This window comes from Oryctolagus cuniculus, chromosome 16, assembly GCF_964237555.1.
Source record: "Oryctolagus cuniculus chromosome 16, mOryCun1.1, whole genome shotgun sequence".
Taxonomy (NCBI): Eukaryota; Metazoa; Chordata; class Mammalia; order Lagomorpha; family Leporidae; genus Oryctolagus; species Oryctolagus cuniculus.
This window is the reverse complement of record NC_091447.1, coordinates 33,799,786-33,822,583: the sequence shown is the minus strand read 5'-3', so window position 1 is coordinate 33,822,583 and position 22,798 is coordinate 33,799,786. Positions and strand designations below refer to the sequence as shown.

Here is a 22,798-nt window from a genome sequence, read left to right as displayed (position 1 = left end):
AAAGAAATCCTGTGATTTGCAACAAAATGGATGAAACTAGAAAACATCATACTCGTGAAATAAGCCAGTCTCAAAGGGGCAAATACCACATGTTCTCCCTGATCTGTGATAACTAATAGAGCACCTAAAAGAATCTGTAGAGGTGAAACTGACACTTGGAGAAGCAATCAGCTGAACAGCATTGTCTCCACTGTTGAGGAACTTTTTTTTTTATTATTTCATATAATTTGTTGAACTCTTAACAAAGTTAATCATATGTATTCAAAGTTAATTGACAATAGATCTTAGTAAAAAAAAAAATAAGAATGGGAATAGGAGTGGGAGGAGCAAGAGAGGTGGGAGTGTGTGTGGAAGGAATTGCCATGTTCCTAAAGTTGAATTTATGAAATGCGTGAAGTTTATATGCCTTAAATAAAAGGTTTCTCTGGGAAAAAACAAGTAGAAGACTACAAAAAAAAAAAAAGTGCCAGTGGCCATTTGTACTTGAAACGATTTAAAAAAATTAGTAGATTGAGGTTTTATTTTTTAGTTAGAAAGTCCTAAGCACAGGCTCAAACACTGCGTGCAGTATGGTAAGGTTTAAGTTTATTTAGAAAGTGGGAGGAACGCAAGAGACATGAGGGCGTTATTCAGGGAGAGCAGACCAGAAAGGGTAGTCGGGGAGCTCCATAGCCATGGTTGCAGGGGTCGACGCAGGGTCCTCGACTGCTCTTTCCCCATTTTCCTCCCCTATCTTTACTGTTGTCCCTAGTGGGATTCAAGATGCAGTCAGAAGTAACGCTGCAGGGATTAACATGATCAGCTACTGATCACAAGCATTCCAAAGGTAAATTAATACAGACATATAGAATGTAGAGAAGCAACCCAGTTCTGTCTTGTCTAGCTGGATTTGAAAAGCTTTTGAGGCCACAGGGCCTTCCGTACCATGAAAATCTCAAATAAAATAAATATATGTATATTAGTTATTTTTATTTATTAGAAAGGTAGGCACAGAGAGCGAGATCTTCCATTCTCTGTTTAACTCCCTCAAATGGCCGCAATGATCAGAACCGGGCCAGTCTGAAGCCAGGAGCCCACAACTCCACCTTGTCCTCCCACGTGGCTGGCAGGGACCCAGGTAATTGAGCCAGTTTATGCTACTTCCCAGGATATTATCAGGCAGCTGGCTCAGAAGCAGAACAGCTAGGACTTGAATCAGCACTCTTCACAGGGGATGCCAGCATTGTAGGTGGTGGCTTAACACACTGTGCCACAACACCAGCTCCAAAATGATGTATACTTAAGGTGTTCTCAAACCCAGAGAACCCGAGGTTCTATTTCTCTTTTTCTCAACACTATTTAATCAAGTAAGTACTCAATAACTTTTGTCTTCTGATGTTCAAACATAGCATGGTTATTTTCAAAATGGGGGCTATAAACTTCAGTGCTAGCAGAAAATATGTAGATGAGGATATTTCAAAATGGTTTGTGGCAAATGGAAATAAGTTTTTTGTGGCAAAATCTTTTTGAAAATCAAAGATACAAGCGGTCTTCAAACAGTTATGACAAATGCAAATAATGAAAAACCATACAAGGATTAAAAAAAATTTTTGCCCCAGAATAAACTAACCTTTTATTTCCATTTCCATGATAATTGTGAAGTACCCTTATATACACATTTTGCTTCTAAGCCAGACTAATCCAGCATCAAGCTTTAAGAAGAAAATACCATTTCCAAAATTACAATGCTCCAGCATACTTTTGATGTTCATGACCCCTATACCTTCTGAAGTCCCACAGAGTATATAATTGCTTTATAAATTGATCTCCTGCAGATTAAGAAATTTTAAGAGATCTGCCATATTGTGTGTGAGGGGAGTGGCATGGGGAGTTATTAAGAGTTATCCTGGTATATATAGGAATTAAGGTAGTAAAATGTCTTTCTTGTAGATATTTAGAGATGGGAGTCTTACACAAACAAAACACAGTTCAATATTACATGCAAAAAATATAATCAGTTTTAAACCAGATGTTCTGTAGCACTGGCCTTCCAAGAAAATGTGAGGCCATATTAGGAATCCCAAGGAGCCCTCTATTCTTCTGTTGGTTCTTTGTTTCTGAAATACAAATACATCCTAATTCTAATGATGTGAAGAGCTTTTATTGCTTTTCTGGGGATGGATTTTACTAGGGAGCAAGAGAAGAGAAAGCATTTTTATCAGGGGAAAGAATGGTAATAGACAAGACCTTAATGGTACATGACCCATTGAAAATGTTTAGGGCCACTCTCAAGTCAATGAAGCAATGATTCATTCATCTAAAAGTGGAAGATGTTCTGAGACGGGGGAGGGTGGTGTTCTGGTATAGTATTTGACCAAAATATAAAGCAATGGTGTCTTAGGTCCATCTGGGGGATACCTGCTGAAAGTAAGTTATTAAGTTATTTTGGAAATAACAGCAGTTGGATCTATATTCTATTCAAATCCCTTAAGTACACATTACAATTTTACATGAGAGATAGCTAACAACACTAGAATGATATTGTAGTGTAAGAGGCAAATATTAAATCCTTATATGTCTTTTTTATTTTGGAAATAAAACATTAGCAGGAGATCAGTTACTAAGTGGAAGATATTATGCAAATATCAACATCTAATATTTATTTTCTTTTTAAAACTTAACATACCTGTATATCCAACACGACAAGAACACCCATTAGGAAATACACATCTGCCTCCATGAAGACACTTTTGATTGCAAATTGCTGTAATACATGAATCTTTACAATTAGCATCTTCTTTTTTTTATTTAAAGATTTATTTATTTGAAAGACAGAGTTAGAGAGAGAGAGAGAGAGAGAGAGAGAGAGAAAGAGAGAGAGAGGTCTTCCATCTGCTGATTCACTACCCAGATGGCCACAAAGGCTGGAGCTGCACTGATCCAAAGCCAGGAACCAGGAGCTTCCCCCACATCTCCCATGCAGGTGCAGAGCCGTCTTCTACTTCTTTCCCAGGCCATAGCATAGAGCCTGATCGGAAGTGGAGCAGCTGGGACTGGAACCCGTACCCATATGGGATGCCTGCACTGCAGGTGGTGGCTTTACCAAATACACCACAGCACTAGCCCCTCAATTACCATCCTTTGACAGGGAATACCTTGACATATCCTGTTGCAGTGATCTGAATCTACTTAGGATTGGATTACTAATATCATCCTAAGAATCTATTACATTATATGAGAAAGACTTGCATCAAATTATGACAATTGATCCCATACATAGGCATTATTTTTATGTGGCAATTAAAAAATAAATTAGGAGCTGGTGTTATACAGCATGTTAAGCCACCACTTACAATGCCAGCATCTAATATAAGCACAGGTTCTAGTCCTGGCTCCTCTACTTCCAATCCAGCTCCCTGCTAATGTGCCTTGGAAAAGAACCAAAGATGGCCTGAATACTTGGGCCCTTGCCACTCATATGTGAGACCCAGATGAAGTCCAAGCTTCTGGCTTTGGTGTACCCCAATCCAAGTCTTTCCCTCTCTTTCTGTAAATCTGCCTTTTAAATAAATAAATCTTAAAAAATATAAAGTTAAATAAATGATTACTGACCACAATGAAAAGGAAAATAATATAAACCACATATATAATTTAAAATTTTTCTAAATTATTAAAGCAGTAAAACAAGTAAAAAAATCTATTAGTCAGTGATCTATGGATGGATCTAATCTAAGCACTCTCATCTTTAAGAACACACATATACACACACCACAGAAACTGAAACACCCAAATTCAAACATCATTTTTTTAAAATTCCACAAAGATGGGGCCGGTGCTGTGGCACAGTGGGTTAATCCTCCACCTGCAGTGCCAGCATCACATATGGGTGCCTGTTCTAGTCCCGGCTGCTCCACTTCCAATACAGCTCTCTGCTATGGCCTGGGAAAGCAGTGGAAGATGGACCAATTCCTTGGGCCTCTGCACCCACGTGGGAGACCCAGAAGAAACTCCTGGCTCCTGGCTTCAGATCGGTGCAGCTCCAGCTGCTGTGGCCAATTGGGGAGTGAACCAGCGGATGGAAGACCTCTCTCTCTCTCTCACTCTCACTCTCTCTCTCTCTCTCTCTCTCTGCCTCTCCTCTCTCTCTGTGTAACTCTTTCAAATAAGTAAATCATCTTTAAAAAAAAAAAAGAAAAAATCCACAAAGATACGATTAAAGGAAAACAATTTCACTGATTATGTTCTATATTTTAAACATTTGAAGTCTTTTTTGAGAGAAGTTCAAATCAGTAACAGAAGGTAACATTTATAATTTCCTTTTTAATAACTTAGCAAAAATTATAAAAAGACATTTCAGTAGTGGCTAGCATATGGAGAAACACACTATTTTAGACTACCATTGGAAGTTGAACATGAATCAGCTCTACTGAAAAGCTTCCTGAAGATTTTCACACTGTCTGTACTAGAAGTCTCTTCCTTGAAATGCCTCCCCAGGCAATGAGAACATAACCGTATTTCAGTCTCCCTATGTCTCAGCTGCATATCTTGTTATCAGCTGTTTCTACAGAGAAAATGCTTATACTATTTATAACAACTTCTAAGTAAATAAAATGTTCAACCTGAGAGAAAAGATCAAGGGAATTCCAGCATTTATATTAAGAAACTTAACATAGCAGTTAAAATTATATCTTTTAAAGATACGATCTATCCTGGTAAGGAATGTTGAGTGAGAATGAGCACACTATAAAGTTATATACAAGTTATTTTCATGGAAGAGGTACTGCTCCAGTATCTCAATACTGAAAGCTTGCACAGTTCCCTTTGATACAGCTGTAATACTGATGGGTATGTTTTCACCAGGGTGGCTGTACAGAGTTGGGCAGGTTGATTAAGGCACAAGGGCTCCATTGCTAAGGAAGCACCATTCACATCACAGACCTCACAGACTTGAGTGTTTATTACAACAAGCTTCCAGTAGATGGCAGTAACACATTTTGTTTGAACAATACCAAAATTCTAGTTTCTAATTCACAAAAGGTGCGTCAGTGTGCATAGCTTCAGACTGTGCCAAAGAACTTCAGTCGGCAGCCAGTGGACCATATCTGTACATTCATCGTTCTCTCTCGTGTCCACACAGCCTCTCTCCAGGAGGAGCAGCCCATGTTGGGGTTGGCAGCTCTTTTTCTGCAACATTTTATCAGATCTAACATCCAATGAGAATTATCAATGTTTGAAAACTAATACTTAACATATAGCACTTTGCTATATTTTTTCCTAGCAGAGGAGTTATAATTATAAATCATAATAGTAATTACTAATACAATAAGGTCTAAGAGTCATGGAAATTATATCCAAGAGTTCTGATGTGTGGGAACAACCATGAGGTTCATGAGACACTGAGGAGGTACTGACTTCCAGGGAAAAGGCATGGTCACGCTGCAACTGTGTCATTTCAGCTTACAACTTACTTGTTTACCAGTTTGGAAATGACATAATTATTACTCGTTTGAAAATATTTTAGGTATTTCTAATTTTTCCCATGATATTAATTTTTAATTATAACTTTATTTCATGTACTCATATATTTAAAACTGCATATTATTCAATTTTCTTCTGTATCCTTAAGATTTCTTTTCTGCAGAAATGTATGACTAAAACTGTATAAAAACAAGTTAAATGAACAAAAAAGTAGGAGAAATGAACCCAGGTGATGAATTTGAAGTAATTTTATATGCTTTTTTGTGTTTTCTAAGATTTCCAATATGTACACAGTGTACTTATCATATACTGTGAAGAAATATTTAACTTAATTTCTGTATATTAAAATAATTTGGGGCAAGCCGAAGCCAGGAGCTTCCTCCAGCTCTCCCACATGGGTGACGGGGGCACAAGCACTTGGGCCATCCTCTGCTGCTTTCCTAGGCACATTAGCAGGAAGCTGCATCGAAAGTGGATCGCCAGGATATGAACTGGCACCCATGTGGGATGCAGGTGCTGCAGGTGGTGGCTTAAACCGTTGCTCAAAAAATTTGGGGGGTGGGCATCTGAGAGAACTTTGCTGCCAACAGAGCATAGTTTGAAGTTACCCACATCTCACAGATATTAATATTGCCATGCTTTTTATGGAATAGGCATAAAATTGGACAAGTTTTCATTTCTAAAGCCATGTCTTTTAAGGTTAAGCATGTTGGATTTTCTAACACTGTAGTTTAACTATTATAGCAGGTTCCTGCTGAGATTGGATAGTAGAATAGAAGTCCTGTGGCTTACGTATTTGACACTGCACTCCTTCCCAAGCAGGGGACAGTGGCAGATGCCAGGAGCAATGCATTCACCACCATTTTTACATTTCTGAAAGCAGACAGCTGCAAGTAGAAACCAAGACAAGTTAAAATGCTCAATCACTAGACAAATCCTATCAGAAACCACAATGTCGCTCCCCCTCTTCGCGGAGGAACGACACTAAACCCTGCCTAGGTTTCCTATCCGAGTCACGGCACCATTATGTCGCTCCCCCTCTTCATGGAGGAACGACACAGGACCCTGCGCTGTTCTTTTGTCTGCTCGGCCCTCCCCGGGTTTGCTGCTGGTTCTTCCCGGGTTGGCTACCGACCCTTCCACCTCCGTGGAAGGGCGGTTCCCCCTGCCACTTTCCCCATTTCCGCGGGGGAGCGGCACACCGCCGGCCGGCTCTCTCGGGGGCTGCTCAGGTGTTCCTTCAGGTGTTCCTGGTGCATGTTGTCTCTCTCCTCCTTTATAGTCCTCTTCCACTAATCCCAACTCTGCTACCCACACGCCGAGTACGCTGCTCTCCTCCAATCAGGAGCAGGTCCTGCTGTTTATTGGTTGAACTGGAGGCAGCTGTGTAGAAGCTGTTTACTCCTCTCCCAGCGCCATATTGTGGGAGAGCAGATGCATAGAATAAGTCTTAATTCCAGTAACTTAGTCTAGTCCGAGTTGCTCCCCACACCACAACATTTTGGATTAACGAGAAAAAAACCATAGTGAGAGGTCAATGTTTACGGGACCTCAGTCCCTTAACATTTTATCAAGAACATTTTTCAGTGTCACTATGTACTCTAAGGAAAATGTCATTTCCTTGTTTGTATTATGTCCCCTTGTGCATCGTGACTTAATGTTTCCCAACTGTTGGACATTTGCACTGCTTATCATTTTCTACTTTGATCAATACATGATAGCAGATGCTAAGCTTCAATCACAGTTTTATAGAAAGGGAAAAATGAAACATTTCAGTGAAGGAAGACACCATCAACTCAGAAACTTCACAGAATAAAGGCTCTCCTCCGCGGAAAGGCTGAACAGGTTGGTTTGAGATGGGGCCGAGGAATCAGTCATTTTTTAACACCCTCCTGTCCAACCGACTTCAAATTAGGAGCCCGAGATTTAAGGCCGTGTTATTCATCCCGGCAAGTGTGGCTGAAGGCCTGCAGAATACAATATGCCCTCTTCCTCTGCTAACCCAGAATAAGCTCTGGAGAATCTGCCTTTTTCACCTATTGGGAAAAGATATCTACTAAAGCAGGAGAAAATAAGCAAAAATAAAAGCAAACACAAGTAAAGAAGAAGGGAAGCACTGTTCATTTGGGGTTCTGCCGTGTGCCCGTGACGGGGCTGGCGGGAGGAGCACTGTAACAACATTCTGCTTGCATGTGTTGCATTGCTTCCCACTCCAGCCAGAAGCATAAGAGCAGATGTTTGGTTGCACACACTTTCCTCCGTTCACACACATAGGATCACAGATGCCTGAGGCAAAGCAGGGAACGTCCGCCCTCACACAGCAATGGTGTTTCGTTTTGCTTTACCTGCAGTGGGCAAATAACATTCAGGGGTGTCTTACTTTTTTGGCATCTCCTGCCAGTGTAGCCTTCCCGACAGACGCACACATTATTTCTCACACAGTGACCACCATTCTTACAGGAAGGGTGACAGAGAGCTGAGAGAACACAAGGCAGCAATCTGTGATCATTACAAGGTCCATGGTTATATATCACGGATTACATCAAGTGCTCATTATCTATGGGTCCATAAAGCAGAGGAATGTGCTATCAAAATAAAAGATCACAACTGCAGGTCATTTAAACTGTCCTTTCTAAATCCTACAATGCAGGGCTTGTAGCTTGAAGCTGCTAGTGGATTAGCACACCTTGAAATGTCTTGACGTAATGATCATAGCAAATAGAGGCTCTGGTATTACTAGCGCACATGTTATACACCTTAACTTATGCTTCACCATATGAGGAAATAAAGTGTGAAATGACATGGACAAAACCAAGAAAATAAGTCAAAAGCTAGCTCAAAATGAGAATATATCTTTTTGTAGAAGTCAGAAAAATCTCAGTAGTTTGTCACGGTATTCAGAAAGTATGTATAAAAGTATAAGATAATGTTTGAATACCTACTGAGGTCATGAAGGCGCAGTTTTATAAGTGACATTCCTATGAAGCTTGGTCACAATCTTATTTTAAACAATGGTTAGTTGTAGGGTCAATTTTTAAAAAATTTATTTGAAGGGTAGAACAGGGGAGGAGAAGGACAAGGAGGAGGGGAGGAGAGGCCTAGTTTCACTCAACTGTGTTTGATTTGCACCGTGAGGTATGATCCACCTGGGTTCCTTCCTGGGTTTTACGTTCCATGCAGACAACTGCAGTGAGGGGTCCTACAAAAGTTCATGGACAAGTGCCAATGTTGTGAGCCTAACATATGTGGAACAAGTATACCTGTTTCACATTATCACTCTGATACACTGTATGAACAGGTCATTTGGTGGCCATACCTGCAACATCCTGAGAAACAGGAAATAAAGCACATCTTCTCCTTTAAAATTGTCTCATGTCTACTCAGAGCCCTGTTGCTGTCCAACTAACTTGCCATTTGTCTTTTATTTCCACTTATAAACAATGATTACCATTCTGACATCGTACACCGAAGAATCCATTTGGACAAAGGCAAGTGTTTGGCTTATTACAGGAACCTCCGTTGAGACAATGGTGTCACACAAAGCTAATGAACAGCAGGAGAGAAGGAGACCACAAAGTTTTATTATTTAAAAAATGAAAGCTGTACAGAAGTACAAAATTATATATAATAAAATATTTTATTTTTACTGCAAGGAAAACCCATAACCTATAATGAATTAGAATTTGCCAAAAGTAAGAATGAAATAACTAGATAATTGCTTTGGAAGTGTGTTCATTAAGTTTACAAATAATATTAAGCTAAGAATGTGGAGACTATTATTAGAGTTCAAAATACCCTAAGTAAGTAAAAAAAAAAATTTACTGTAGGTTAAGAGGAGACAAATGCAACAGCACCATCAGGACCGTTTGTAATTTACTCAAATCCGAATAGCCATGCACACCTTTCTGTCTCCTACCAATTAAAACAGGAACATTGCACTCAAGTCCTAGCATACTCAAATCCGTGTCTATCTTTACTTCTTCACTTTTAGTTTGCTTTGAAAGGTACCTCAAATTCCATTTTTCAACCCAGATTTTACCTGTTCTCCAAGGTCTAACTACAAATATTTTCTCCCAGACTCTACTTGCCAGAATTAATTTCTTTCTACTTCTAAGGAACTGTGCATCAATGACATTATTTATCATAACCCAACATGTGTAATAAATAGTCTTTCTTATAGTTGCATCCTGTGTCTCCTTCAATAACAGTATGCTCAGTGAAGTCAGGGCAAACGTTTTGATCTGTTTCACTTTGCATCATGCGTCACACATGGTTGGCGAACTGTAAACACTGGATTACATTTTCATTGAGAAAAGCCATTAAAACACAGTGGCTACGTCAAACACAGGTAACTGGAACTATTGCTGTCAACGCAGCAAGGCTGACACTGTGATAAATATATAGCACAACATGATGGGTGCATGCTTACCTTGGAATTGCTTAGCTGTCTAATGAAACAGAATGTCTGTGTTGCAACAAAAAAAAGTGAGAGAAACCAAGAAAAAGCAACACAGATATTTTTTTTCTACACTACAAGGTAGAAGAATGAGGAAACTACAAAGGCAAAAAAGTATTGGTTGGGCAGAATAACAGTAAAACTAAGATATTGGGTGCTTCTATATAGGAAGAAAAAGATGATGGAAAATGTAAAACTAAGTCTGAAATGACAACTTCATACCTGTCTTATCCGATCAGTTTTATATTTTTATGTGTAAGTGTTTAGCATATTAGCAGAATTTCTTTTCTTAATGTACTCATTGAAGATAATTCTGGGTTTACCTGTACTACAGATTGGTCCATTCCAGCCAGGCTTGCACTGGCAAACATCTGGTGTAAGACATTCACCTCCATTTTCACAGTGCCTGTTACAGATCACTACGATCATGGGACAAAAATAAAACAAAAGTAAATCAGGATTTGAATGGTCATACTGTTGATTACTTAGCTTGCTCATAATTGCCAATCACATATGCTAATGAATGAGATTAGAAAGACAAAATACACTTTGGCTGTAAATACTATCAAATTCTTACATACAGTTATTTTCTTGTTAATAGAGATGAGAGAAGTAGAAAACTATTGAGCTGAGTGGTAAACAAGAGTTGGCTATTAGGGGAAATTACTAGTTACTGATGAAAGTAACCAGACATCAATTAAATGAGATTACATACACATACAATTAATAAATCTGGATTCATCTTATCTCAAAGAAAGGGTCATGGATACAGTCAAGAGGAGAGTTACATCCGAGGCTAACTCCTTTATCTTAGTGATGGTTACCCACAGTTGCCTCCAGTACTACCCAAGATGGTAACCATCATCACAGACCATGAATGTGTGTTCTTTAGTTAGGCTGTTGGGTTCATTTCATTAAGTGTTACAGCCATCAACTATTCAAAGGAGTAAATTCATTGTTGGAAGACAGCTTTGCTTACTTGTTTCACACCTTGGTCCAACAAAACCATAAGCACAGGTGCAGAGATTGCTGGCCAGGCACGTGCTGCCGTGTTGACAAGGTGGGTGACAATGTTCTGCAGACACACGTTATCAAGTCAGCTCTTACTTTCACAAGTCAGTTTATGTTTATGAAGCACAGCCAGAATAACACCTTGTTGTACAAGCAAATTAATGATGAGCTCAGTTCTCTTTATCCAATTTAGTTATTGTAACACAATCACAAATGTAGTATTGACACAATCACAAAACACTCATAGCATGTTTTGGGTTGCCAAAGCCTTTATTCACTGGATATAAGCTTTGGGTTATAAAAAGTTTTGGCTAACCAAATACTTAACCCTAGACACCTTCTAAAAAGTGAGACTTATGGTATTTCTGCCCTACAAACATAACATTTCTATACTTCTATGTTTCAATTTTCATGTTACTGATATTGAATGCTAGTTCACCCTAAATTTACTTTACTTTGTTAACTTGTAGCTGGCCTTGTCATGAATGCATTGAACCTAGCTATCAGTTTGCTCATAATTATAGGTACCATCTACAAAATATATTACTTTATGACATTATTTTCAAAATAAGCAACAGCCCTTTCTGCCATGGACCTGGCTTAGCAGTACCACTCTCATTTCCCTCTCTTTCTGCCATAGACCTCTCTTAGAGGTCGTGCTCCCGCTGTCTCTCTCTCCACCCCAGAAAGCCCTTGGTTGCCCTGTGCGTGCTCTTCCGCCAGGGACGACTCTTGGACAGACCTCTCCCACTCTCCTGCTACCCCGCTTGCACACAGACCTTCCTAATTATTGGTATTTTTTCAATGTTTTTTCCTCTCTAGTTTACAGGCAATTCTTTGGCCCACTCACATTGAGTATTTCTATTTTTAGGAATGCCATTTGACAAATTCTCCACTTAAGATTTCAGCAAAAGCAATGTAATTATCCCAATACAGATATGTTTTTCAACATGACATTTTAGGTTTACCTTATACCTTCTAACTATTTGACATTTATGCATCTTTTTCTTAAAGCTAAAATATTCACAAATAACTAAATATCAAATATCTAAATAAATATCAAAAAATGATCTCAAAAGATAATTATGCCAAAGACAACCCAATAGGTTATCTTTAGATGTCTGATTCTGAAAATTTAAGTTTTCAAAATTCTCAAATTATTTTTAAAAACTATTTAAAAATCTCAAACTCTTGTAATCAGTATTAACAAATATGTATCAGTATATACATAGAAAAATGAGTTATCTTTTAGAAAAAGGTTTTAAAACAACATTTCATTTTAGCTTTATTATTTGATTGTAAATCTGAATGATCACCTTTGTCTCAGGTTGGGCCACTGTGTCCTGGAGGACACTGACAGAGGTCAGGCTTGATACATTTTCCATGGTTCTTGCAGTCAGGGTGACACACAGCTGTATAAAACATCACTAGTGAAATAAAATTTAGTACGTAAAACCAAGGACTGACATACTCACCGGTCTGGCAGTTTAGACCCAGTGTACCCAGGCCTACATTTGCATACATTTGGGGCAACACACTCCCTGTTTTTTCCATATGGGTGTCTACAAATGGCTGCAGGAATCAAGGGGAAAAGGCTGTTGTTGATACCACAGATGCATCTTGCCTACAGACTAAGCTACAATAAAAGCAAGATGCTAAAAAATTTGAACATTTTGATTCTGCTATTAAACAACTACTACATTACTCATATAATTTTTTCCTTTAAATTTGTCTTACCATTAGAATGACTGAAGGAAATGATTAATAGAGTAAGATACATCTATAAACACACACACACACAGGGCCTACAAAAAGTTCATGGAAAATTCACTTTTAAATACATATTTCATTTCTCTAGAGCTGATTTTATTTAATTTTTGTATTTGAAAGGCAGAAAAACAGTAATAGAAAGACTGACAGACAGATCTATCCTTTGGTTCATTCCCCAAATCCCCACAACAGCTGGGCTAGGTCAGGCTGAAGCCAAGAGTTGGAAACTCAGTCTCCGACGTGAGAGTCTGGACCCAAGCAGCTGAGCCACGGCCTGCTGCTTCCCCAGCGTGAGCAACAGCAGGAAGCTGGAACTGGAAGCAGGGTAGAACCTGAACACAGCACTCGGAGGCTAACGCTTTTGAAGCCCCCTCACCTACTCACACACAAATACACATATAAGTATACGCTGTATGTGAATCCACACACACACACACACACACACACGCACACACACAGGAAGTAATTACTCCACAGCAGAACGTGATGTTGAAGGTAACACTTAACTACACATGGGCTTACAGTCTTTTTCAGATGACAATGAGGTTTTAGATACTACTCAGCTAAATCTTGGTACATGACAGGGACAAGCAGACTTTCAAAGAGCAAGATAACCTTCTTTCCCATGTTATGATCATTACCATGAATCCCTCACTTCATAATACTAATATCTCTATTTTCAAGAAAAATAGTATATATGTATATGATGTTTACATATGAAGTGAATGTAGTAAAATGGTAAAAATTATTAAATTTGAAAGATAAAAAAATTACAAAGAAAGAGCAAAATAAATGCCAGGAACACATCATATACTAACAGATTTGTATTCCTTAAGCTATACCTGATATATTCTCTTTGGTTTTTAATATTTCCCAGAGTAACTGAAATGCATGAGATCTATTTATTAATAATGAATTTTATATTATAAACATATGGGTGTTGAGGCTTACACAAAATTCCTCTAGGTAATACTGAAAACACAGGAATACTCTAAGAGCTCTTTTCCTTAACTCTGGTCTAAAATACACCAAAACAAGACAATAATAACAAAACATGACCAACAAAGGACACAGCTTCTCTGTCATCAAAGCCTAAAATCTGACTTACACCAGAGAAAATAGTGCTGATAATTGTAAAAAGATGAAAAAAAAATACTTTTAAAATTAAAGTAATGCACAACTTGTTTTAGTTGAGTTGGAGAAATTAGAGACACCTAGTTTATGAAAATAAGCAAGTATGCTGTAATTAGCAACTTGAAATGGTAAATGCCTGCTGTGGGCTGCAAAAACCCAGATCACAATGTCAATCAGATCTATCGTTGTATCGCTGTATCTCCTTAGATGCTTGGCTCCAGGAAAGACAGCTTCCAAAGCTCTACTTTCTCATTTATAAAATGGGAAAAATAGCACCCACTATGTGGGGTTCTTGGAGATCATGGACATGATTGATACAGAATGCTTCTACAGTAATTACTCAATATTTATAATATATATTACACAGGTTTACTACTGTATAATATTAAATGATTTTTTAAATCAGAAAACCTACTTTTTTCAAAATCTCATGTAAATAAACAGAAATAATAAATAGAAATAAATTAAGTAGAATAAAATTTGTCAGGAAAAAAGCATATCTTCTTAAATAGTTAAAAGAGCTTTCTTTGTATCTTATATTTTAAAATGTTCATTTATTTCCATTGAAAGGCAGTACAACAGGGACAGAGAAAGAACTCTTCTAACTGCTGGTTTACTCATCAAATGCCTACAACAGGCAGGGATGGGCTATGCCAAAACAGGAGCCGAGAATGCCATTCAGGACTCCTGTGTGGATGGCAAGGACCTAAGCACTTGAGCCATCATCTACAGCCTCCCAGGTATATGAGCAGGAAGCTAGGTTGGAAGCAGAGTAGCCTGGACTCAAACCATCATTCAGATATGGGATGTAGACATCTTAAGTGGTAGCTAAACACTCTGTGCCACACCACCCTCCCCTTTGTATCTTCTGAAGTTTTCATACTACCTCTACAGTGGATACCATTGCCATAATACCCAGAGGGGCAACGTCCAAATCTGACGTGGCCATCTGTGGCTGGCACACAGGAAACACCTGGGAAACAAGATGATTCAACAAAAGTTGATGCTTTGGTCGATCCAAACTTTACTGGCAAAATAGTGATTGTGTTAGGAACTGATGATGCAATCCCATCCTTTTTCTGTGTGTAACCTTGGGAAGAACTGTTAATTTGAGAAATAAACCCTCCTGTTTCTGTTTGGATGGAGTTTGGGATAATATCCTTTACTGCAACATGGGAGCTGTCTGATTAAAGAACTACCGTTGTCCAGAGAAACTCCTGACTCATGCAAACCAAGATCTGTCCTGAGTGCATGATCCACGTGTTCACAACTTGGTATCTGATGGGAAACAGCCTTCTCTGAATTATCCTCTTGAGTAGTAACTGATTTTGATGACAAGTGGTAGACGTTTGTGGTTGTATTCAAGAACCTGCTGGTAGTAGCAGGACTGTGGGTAAACCTTGTTCCAATAAATGAATGTTAGGTTGATGTTGGCTGAAAATCTTTATCTAAACAACCAAAAGAGAAATAGAAATGTAACTCAATAATATGTATTAATGTTCTGCTCTACACACAATACGATTTGACAATAAGGAACTGATTTTTTCATTAACTATTACATGTGTAAAACAATCCTACCGTGCACAAGGGAATAAGTCATGACATGGCTCCTGATATCAGGAATTTATAGGCTAGTTGGGTACACAAGATAACAGAATTTCAACTGGGGCCAGCATTGTGGTGGAGAAGGCAGGCTTATAAGCGCCCTCCTGGAATACTGGTATTCCATATGGATGATGATTCAAGTCCTAGCTGCATCACTTCTGATCCAGCTCCCTGCTAATGCACCTGGGAAAGCAGCGAAAGAAGGCCCAAGTGTTTGGACCCCCACACCTGTGTAGGAGACCTGGAAGAAACTCCTGGCTCCTGGATTCGACCTGATCCAGCCCTGGTAGTTACAGCTATTTGTGGAGTGAACCAGCAGATTGAAGATCTCTCTCTCCCTCTCCTTCCCCCTCCTTCTCTCTCTGTACAGCTACCTTTCAAATAAATAAATAAATCTTTTTTTAAAAAATGGAATTTCAATAGTATAAAAGTTGAAGAATAGTATTTTATTAAGAACCTGAAATAGCCAACAAATGCTTGTTCAACACTTAACACATATTAAATTCAAAGTAAAGTATGGCCTCTGTCCCTGAGAAATTCAGATAATTGTGTCAAAGACACGGACATGTGAGTTACTCATTTTAGTTGTCTGTGATAACTATTATAAGAGAGACTGCTATGGGATGAAATCTATATGGAAGAGGAAGTAATTTTGCTTGGAAAGAGGGCAATAGAAGCTAAATGCATAAATAAGAGCTGATAAATTATATAGGTGATATTTTGTATAAAAGCCAAAGAACTGCAGCTGTAATAATTTTTTAAAGAGTAATTTATTCGAAAGATAAAGTTACAGACAGATGGAGAGAGAGAGAGAGAGAGAGAGAGAGAGAGAGAGCCAGGTCTTCCATCCACTGATTCACTCCCCAAATGACTGCAATGGCCAGAGCTGAGCCGATCAGAAGCCAGGAGCCAGGAGCTTCTTCTGGGTTTCCCACATGGCTGCAGGGGCCCAAGGACTTGGACCATCCTCTGCTGCTTTCCCAGATGCATTAGCAAGGAGCTGGGTCGGAAGTGGAGCAGCAGGGACTCAAACTGGTACCCATATGGGATGCTGGTGCTACTTTGGTGGATTAAACTTTTCTGGCAAAATAGTGTCTGCATTAGTCCAAGATGTAATAATTTTACCAATGTGACAAAATAGGATTTCAAATCCTCATCTTTTTTGAGTCATCAACTCTAAATTAAAATATTTTTGTTATTTTTTAAAGAGGAAGTAATAATTTATTTATATCTTCCCAAAAATTCTTTTATAACTTTATTTATTTAGTATAGCATAACCTTAGAATTTTAACAGATTTTTTGAAGATATTAAGAAATAAAATGAGGGTTGGGCCGGCGCTGTGGCGCAGCAGGTTAACGCCCTGGCCTGAAGCGCCAGCATCCCATGTGGGCACCAGTTTGGATCCTGGTTGCTTCACTTCCAACCCAGCTCTCTGCTATGGCCTGGGAAAGCAGTAAAGGATGGCCCAAGTCCTTGGGCCTCTGCACCCATGTGGAAGACCCGAAAGAAGCTCCTGGCTCCCAGCTTTGGATCAGCGCAGATCTGGCCACTGCGGCCAACTGGGGAATGAACCAGTAAATGGAAGACCCCTCCATCCCTCCCTCCCTCTCTCTCTCTCTCTCTCTGACTCTCCTCTTGCTGTATAATTCTTTCAAATAAATAAATAAATCTTTATAAAAAAGAAATAAAATGAGGCACAATAAGAAAATAAAATGAGAAAATTTATAGTGTCTATTGCTAGTTTAGGATTTTATGTACTGTCTTCATGAATAGCTTTTCTCAAATCCCTTATAATATGAAAGCAGAGAAAACCAAACCATACCAAATTAGAAAGACAGAAAACAAACCAAAGACAGTAACAAAAATCATCCTTATCATTATTGGCAAAAAATGCAATGAAAGATTTTTGAATATGTTGAGGATTTCCTGAAACACAGAAACATATGAGCTCAGACCAATGGAGAAATAAGAGAGCACAAAATGCAGTTCAAAACAGAAGTAAGAGCGAACAGAGTTAAGCGTCAACAAATACAAAGAGCAAAAGAGTGCTGGCACATAGATCCTCCAACTCAAGGCCCTGCTTCGGGACATCTGGGACAAGCTGGTGGCCCCTCCCCCAAGCTTCTGAACCTTCAGGGACTGCTCCTTCCAGCCCCAACTGCCTTAAGTCAATCATCTGCTTAGTGTTTTGGGAGTTAGGACTGAAGACGGAAGAAAAAAATCTGAATTAACTCTGGATTACAAAATCTTGCAGAAGAAAGGAAGGAAGGTGCATGTTAGTGTTATTAAATTACTTTTTTTAATCTACTGAATTTGACATTCATATAAAATAATGTAACAGAAATATCCAAAAACTTAGAAAACATGAGAATCACAGAAGATATCTGCCTTATAGGAATCAATAACAGTGCATTGGAAGATGAACAAAAGCTTCATTCACAATTATAATGGATATCACAGAATGCAAAGGCACAAAGAAAGTCGCGTGAAAGGTGCAAGGTCACTAGGAGAACGAAGTTACTGAATAAAATGAGAGTTATTTGGAAAGCTCTAAGAAAAAGGACATGCCTTCTCACTTAAAGGTTTCCCCAGATGCTGGCTGACTGATTTCCAAGGGTTTATAGGACATAGGTTTGAAATGGTCATTTGCTACCATATGCTTCTCTGTAATCACCCTAAATGATGCTTTGTTCATTTTATGACACAAATGTAATTTTTGATTAAACAAACCAGAGGATTCAATATATTAGCAGGAAAAAGAATAAATTTTAAATTGCAGTATATAATCTTTAGTTGGTCATTTTAAAAATAAAAATACCTGAGCAAGAAACACGTTGGTCCTATAGGAAACAAATGGAAGTATTACCTCTCATTAGACTTTTACCAAGGCCATTACTTACTGGAGGCATTTCTGTTTGTCAGCATAAACTGGCTTCCTCACTCTTTGACATTTTTGTCATCTTCTTCCTTTATTATACTCTTGTCAGACCTTGTGAGAACTACAGTTTGCACAGTAAATTCATTTAAAAACTCTGTTTCAACTGTAAATGGGTACACAAAAGACAGATCAGTTTAGTTGAACTATTACAAAACCAAATAACCCTGAAAAAGAACATACAAATGCCTCTTGGATGGACCAATTTTGCAAACTGGATTAAAGAAACATTTTATATAAACATGTCTTCAGAAAACTTGTAGTATGGACTGAATTGTGTGCCCCCAAATCCATATGTTCAAACTGTAACCCTAAATGTGGCTGTATTTGGAAACAAGGCCTTTAAGGAGGTAACTAAGATTAAACGAGGAACTAAGACAAGGGTCCTAATCCAATAGGACTGCTGTCCTCATAAGCAGAGCAAGAGATGCCAGGACAGCACACACACGGGAAGGCCTCCTCAAGAAGGCAGCCATCTGGTAGCTGAGAAGAGAGGTCTCCCCACCAACCAACTGAACTGGATGGAGACCTTGAACTTCCAGCCTTCAGAATACAAGAACATAAATGTGTGTTAGTTCATCCACCCAGGCTGTGGTGTTATCTCATGGGAAGGGAGGCTGTGCTAAGATGCCTTCAGTCCCACACAGTCCCCAGTCAATCTCACCTACCTGGTGCCCACGCAGATCTTGATCTTTCACAGGACTGACTCAAGGGTCTCTCTCCTCCACTAGCTAGCAATAACCCAAGGAGCAAGAACTGTGCTTGCTGTATTTTTACATTCACCACCTCTGTTCCTTACCACAACACTAAGTACACACCGCCAACAACCAAACATTGTTTTAATATATAGCTTACTAAAATTTTAACACAAGTGACTTCAAGAAATTTTTCAGGGGCCAGTGTTGTAGCATAACAGGTGAAGGTGACGCCTGCAATGCTGGCATCCTATATGAGCACTGCTTCGAGTCCTGGCTGCTCTACTTCAGATCCAGCTCCCTGCTAACACACCTGGGAAAGCAGCAGAAGATGGTCTAAGTGCTAAAGCTCCTCGTTCCTGCTTCAGCCTGGCCCAGCCCTGGCTGCTGGGGTCATGTGGAATGAACCAGAGGATGGAAGACCCCCCTCTCTCTCTCTTTCTCTCTCTCTCTCCCTTCCTTCCTCCCTCCCTCCCTCTCTCTCTCTCTCTGTAGCTCTTTCCTTCAAATAACTACAATAAATCTTTTAAAAACACTTTCTTGTTACTCACATAATGGGGTTTGTTTCAACTTGTTTTCTCCTTGTATTCCACTTGCAAAAGGTTTCATTGAAGAAATAGGGTTCTTTGTTTTTAAAAGAGGGATGTGGGAGAGTTTCATTGTACACAGTAGGAGGTATAAGTGCTAGGAACTGGACACTGAAGGGAAAGCCAGCAAGCGATTCCCCATGCCTGCTGTTTCCAGTGCTAGAGGAGTGTCCCCTGCTGGAGGCACAAAGTGACATCACAACATTAAAGCATGTTTTTCTTGAGATTGGATTATTGTTTACAGCCCTTATCTATATTGTTTTGTTTTATTTTTTGTTTGTTTTGACAGGCAGAGTTAGAGAGAGAGAGAGAGAGAGAGAGAGAGAGAGGTCTTCCTTTTCTGTTGTTTAATACCCCAAATGGCCGCTACGGCCAGTGCTGCGCCGATCTGAAGCCAGGTGCCTCCCCCTGGTCTCCCATGTGGGTGCAGGGCCCTAGGACCTGGGCCATCCTCCACTGCCTTCCCAGGCCACAGCAGAGAGCTGGACTGGAAGAGGAGCAACCGGGACAGAATCCGGCGCCCCAACTGGGACTGGTGTGCCAGCGCTGCAGGTGGAGGATTAGCCAAGTGAGCCGCAGTGCTGGCCAGCCCTTATCTATACTCTTGAGGAACAGTGGTTTTTCCACTTACTATTTGTGGACTTCTTTACTTAGTGGGGGGTTAAGCTTTAAAAAAATGAGAGTATATCATTGTAAAAATTAAAAGTAAGGATAAGAAAGGAAGGAGGGAGGGTAGGTGGAAAGTATCACTTTGCTCTTAAATCTGTATATATGAATTAAATGAAATTTGTTCACCTTATATAGATAAAAAATTAAAAACCCATATTTTTCATCAAAAAGGAGCCCATTCATCTAGTTACACCAGAAATGTGGCTCTCTGATACTGTCTTCTATAACTTTTCTCTTTTACTGATTCAAAATCTTGATATCCATTAACAGTTTGATCCTCTTTGCTCTAAATTTAAGAATTCTCCCTGAGCAACTTTATCCCATGGCTACCAGCCCTAAAAAGTCTATCTTCAACTTAATCCTTCCTCTTGAACTCCACCTATACATTCCCTGAGCCCACTCTTTCTCTCTGTATCCAAAATGAATTCGTTGTAATTCCCTCCCAAACCACTTCGTCCCGCATATTGCATGTGCATCTTAGCTCAGGCTGCAGTTACCACAGACTGGCTGGCTCAACAGAGTTTTATTTTCTTGCTGTTCTGGAAGCTGGACAGCTGAGAGCAAGGTGCTGGCCCCCTTGTTTCTTGCTGAGGCCCTGGTCATGTGTTGGAGATGATTGCTTTCTCCATACCTCTCAAGCGCGAGAGAGACAGCAGGCTCTCTGTTATCTCCTCTTCGAAGGACATTAATTCTATCGGATCAGGGCTCCACTCTTATGACCTCACTCCCTCCAAACACAGCTACACTGGGGTCAGGGATTCAACACTTGGATTTTGAGGGACCTCAGTTGAGTGTAAGACAATGTGAATGCCAGTTCTCCACACCTAAGCCAGGCACCTGAAACTTGATAACTCCCCTCACCTTGCTGGATAACCAACTCACTGAGCAAGAGCCCGAAACCTGCTTCCTTCCTGTCATTCATCTGCACCTAGGTCAGAATATCTTCACCTTCGTCCTCTCTGATTGAAATATCTTAACTCTTCTTCCTACCTTCAAACTTACAGTTTCTTATCAGTAAGTAGTCTATCCACCACACTATTCCTTAAATAAACTCCTTCAAATGTAAACCTTGCCATATTCTTCTCTTGCTTCAGAACTTTACTGGACTGTCCTGTAGATTTTCAGTGGTCTGTCTGCTCACTATTTCTTTAGCCTGGACTCTGTGTAAGGCATCTGTCCTCGGCCCCTGTATTCCAGGCACGCTGAGTACACACTACACTCACAACGCCCACAGTGCGCTGTGATGTTAGGGACCTCTGAACCTTTGCTCATGCTGCTCCTTCTGCCTGAAATGCCTTTCCCTCTCTTCAGCTCATACACTGGATTCAGGTCTCATGTATCTAGTATAATCTGGATACTCTAAAAAAAGTTCACTACCCCTTGGTTAGACATGAATCTCCAGGCAGAATTCCTACGAGCCCTTCAAGTACTTCTATTAAAAGATACAACACACTTTATTGTACTATGTGATAACTAGTCCAATCTCCTGCTAATAAATTCTCGCCTATAAAGTGAAGAACTTGTCTTCTATTTCTATAGCACATGACACAATGCATACATACTGAACAAAAGCACGAAAAAGAGAATGGAACTGAGCAATTGAAGTGCAACAACAACAAAAAACCTCATAGTAGAAAACAGGAACTTTTACCATGACATGATTTTCCATCACCATAAAATCCTTTTGGACATGAACCACAGTGATAGGAACCAAAGGTATTGAGGCACTCTACTCCTGGAAAGCAAGGCCCGGATCCACACTCATCAACATCTTCCTGGCAATTTCTGCCTACATGAAATATAGTTTGGGATCCAAATTATTTCATCAACTCATTATTTGATTTGTTTTACTGTTTATGTACAAGAGAAATTCAAAAAGTTCATGGAAAACTAAATTTCAAATAAGTTTATATTGGTAAAAAATTGTTGAAATTCAGGCATAGATTGTTTGTAATATGCATTGGCATGAACTTTTTAAAGACCTCGCATTATGTCCTCCTGTCTCCCAATTGCCATCATGCATTATTAGAACAAAAGTATGTTGTCTTAAGTGTAAGGGTACTATGCAATCAAATATATAGTCATTAACTGCCATTTCATAATAAACCAGAATTCAGTAAGAGCTTTTCCTATAAATAACATGACTTAAGAAATCTATTAATATTTAAGGCCAAAAAATTACCATGATAGAGCAGTCATTTGTATTTTGTTTTGAAACTCAGTGATTTTTTTTTTTTTTTTTTTTTTTTTTTTTTTTTTTGGACAGGCAGAGTGGACAGTGAGAGAGAGAGAGAGACAGAGAGAAAGGTCTTCCTTTTGCTGTTGGTTCACCCTCCAATGGCTGGCCGGCACACTGCGGCCGGCGCACCGCGCGCTGATCCAATGGCAGGAGCCAGGTGCTTCTCCTGGTCTCCCATGGGGTGCAGAGCCCAAGCACTTGGGCCATCCTCCACTGCACTCCCAGGCCACAGCAGAAAG

At 39.5% G+C, this 22,798-nt stretch overlaps 1 protein-coding gene and 1 pseudogene across 1 annotated transcript in view; both read right to left on the bottom strand.

Moving 5' to 3' along the window:
- Positions 1-1,598: 1,598 nt before the first annotated feature.
- VWDE (von Willebrand factor D and EGF domains) overlaps positions 1,599-22,798 on the bottom strand; it is a 52,819-nt gene continuing 31,619 nt past the window's right edge. Inside the window, 13 exon segments of the mRNA XM_070059783.1 lie at positions 1,599-2,743; positions 6,250-6,279; positions 6,282-6,344; positions 7,648-7,743; positions 7,838-7,933; positions 8,906-8,986; positions 8,989-9,000; positions 10,237-10,332; positions 10,893-10,988; positions 12,241-12,336; positions 12,400-12,412; positions 12,414-12,496; positions 18,335-18,475. Coding sequence (XP_069915884.1) covers positions 2,625-2,743; positions 6,250-6,279; positions 6,282-6,344; positions 7,648-7,743; positions 7,838-7,933; positions 8,906-8,986; positions 8,989-9,000; positions 10,237-10,332; positions 10,893-10,988; positions 12,241-12,336; positions 12,400-12,412; positions 12,414-12,496; positions 18,335-18,475 — 1,022 coding nt within the window. The 3' untranslated portion in view covers positions 1,599-2,624.
- LOC138845878 (uncharacterized) lies at positions 12,244-18,307 on the bottom strand (annotated as a pseudogene).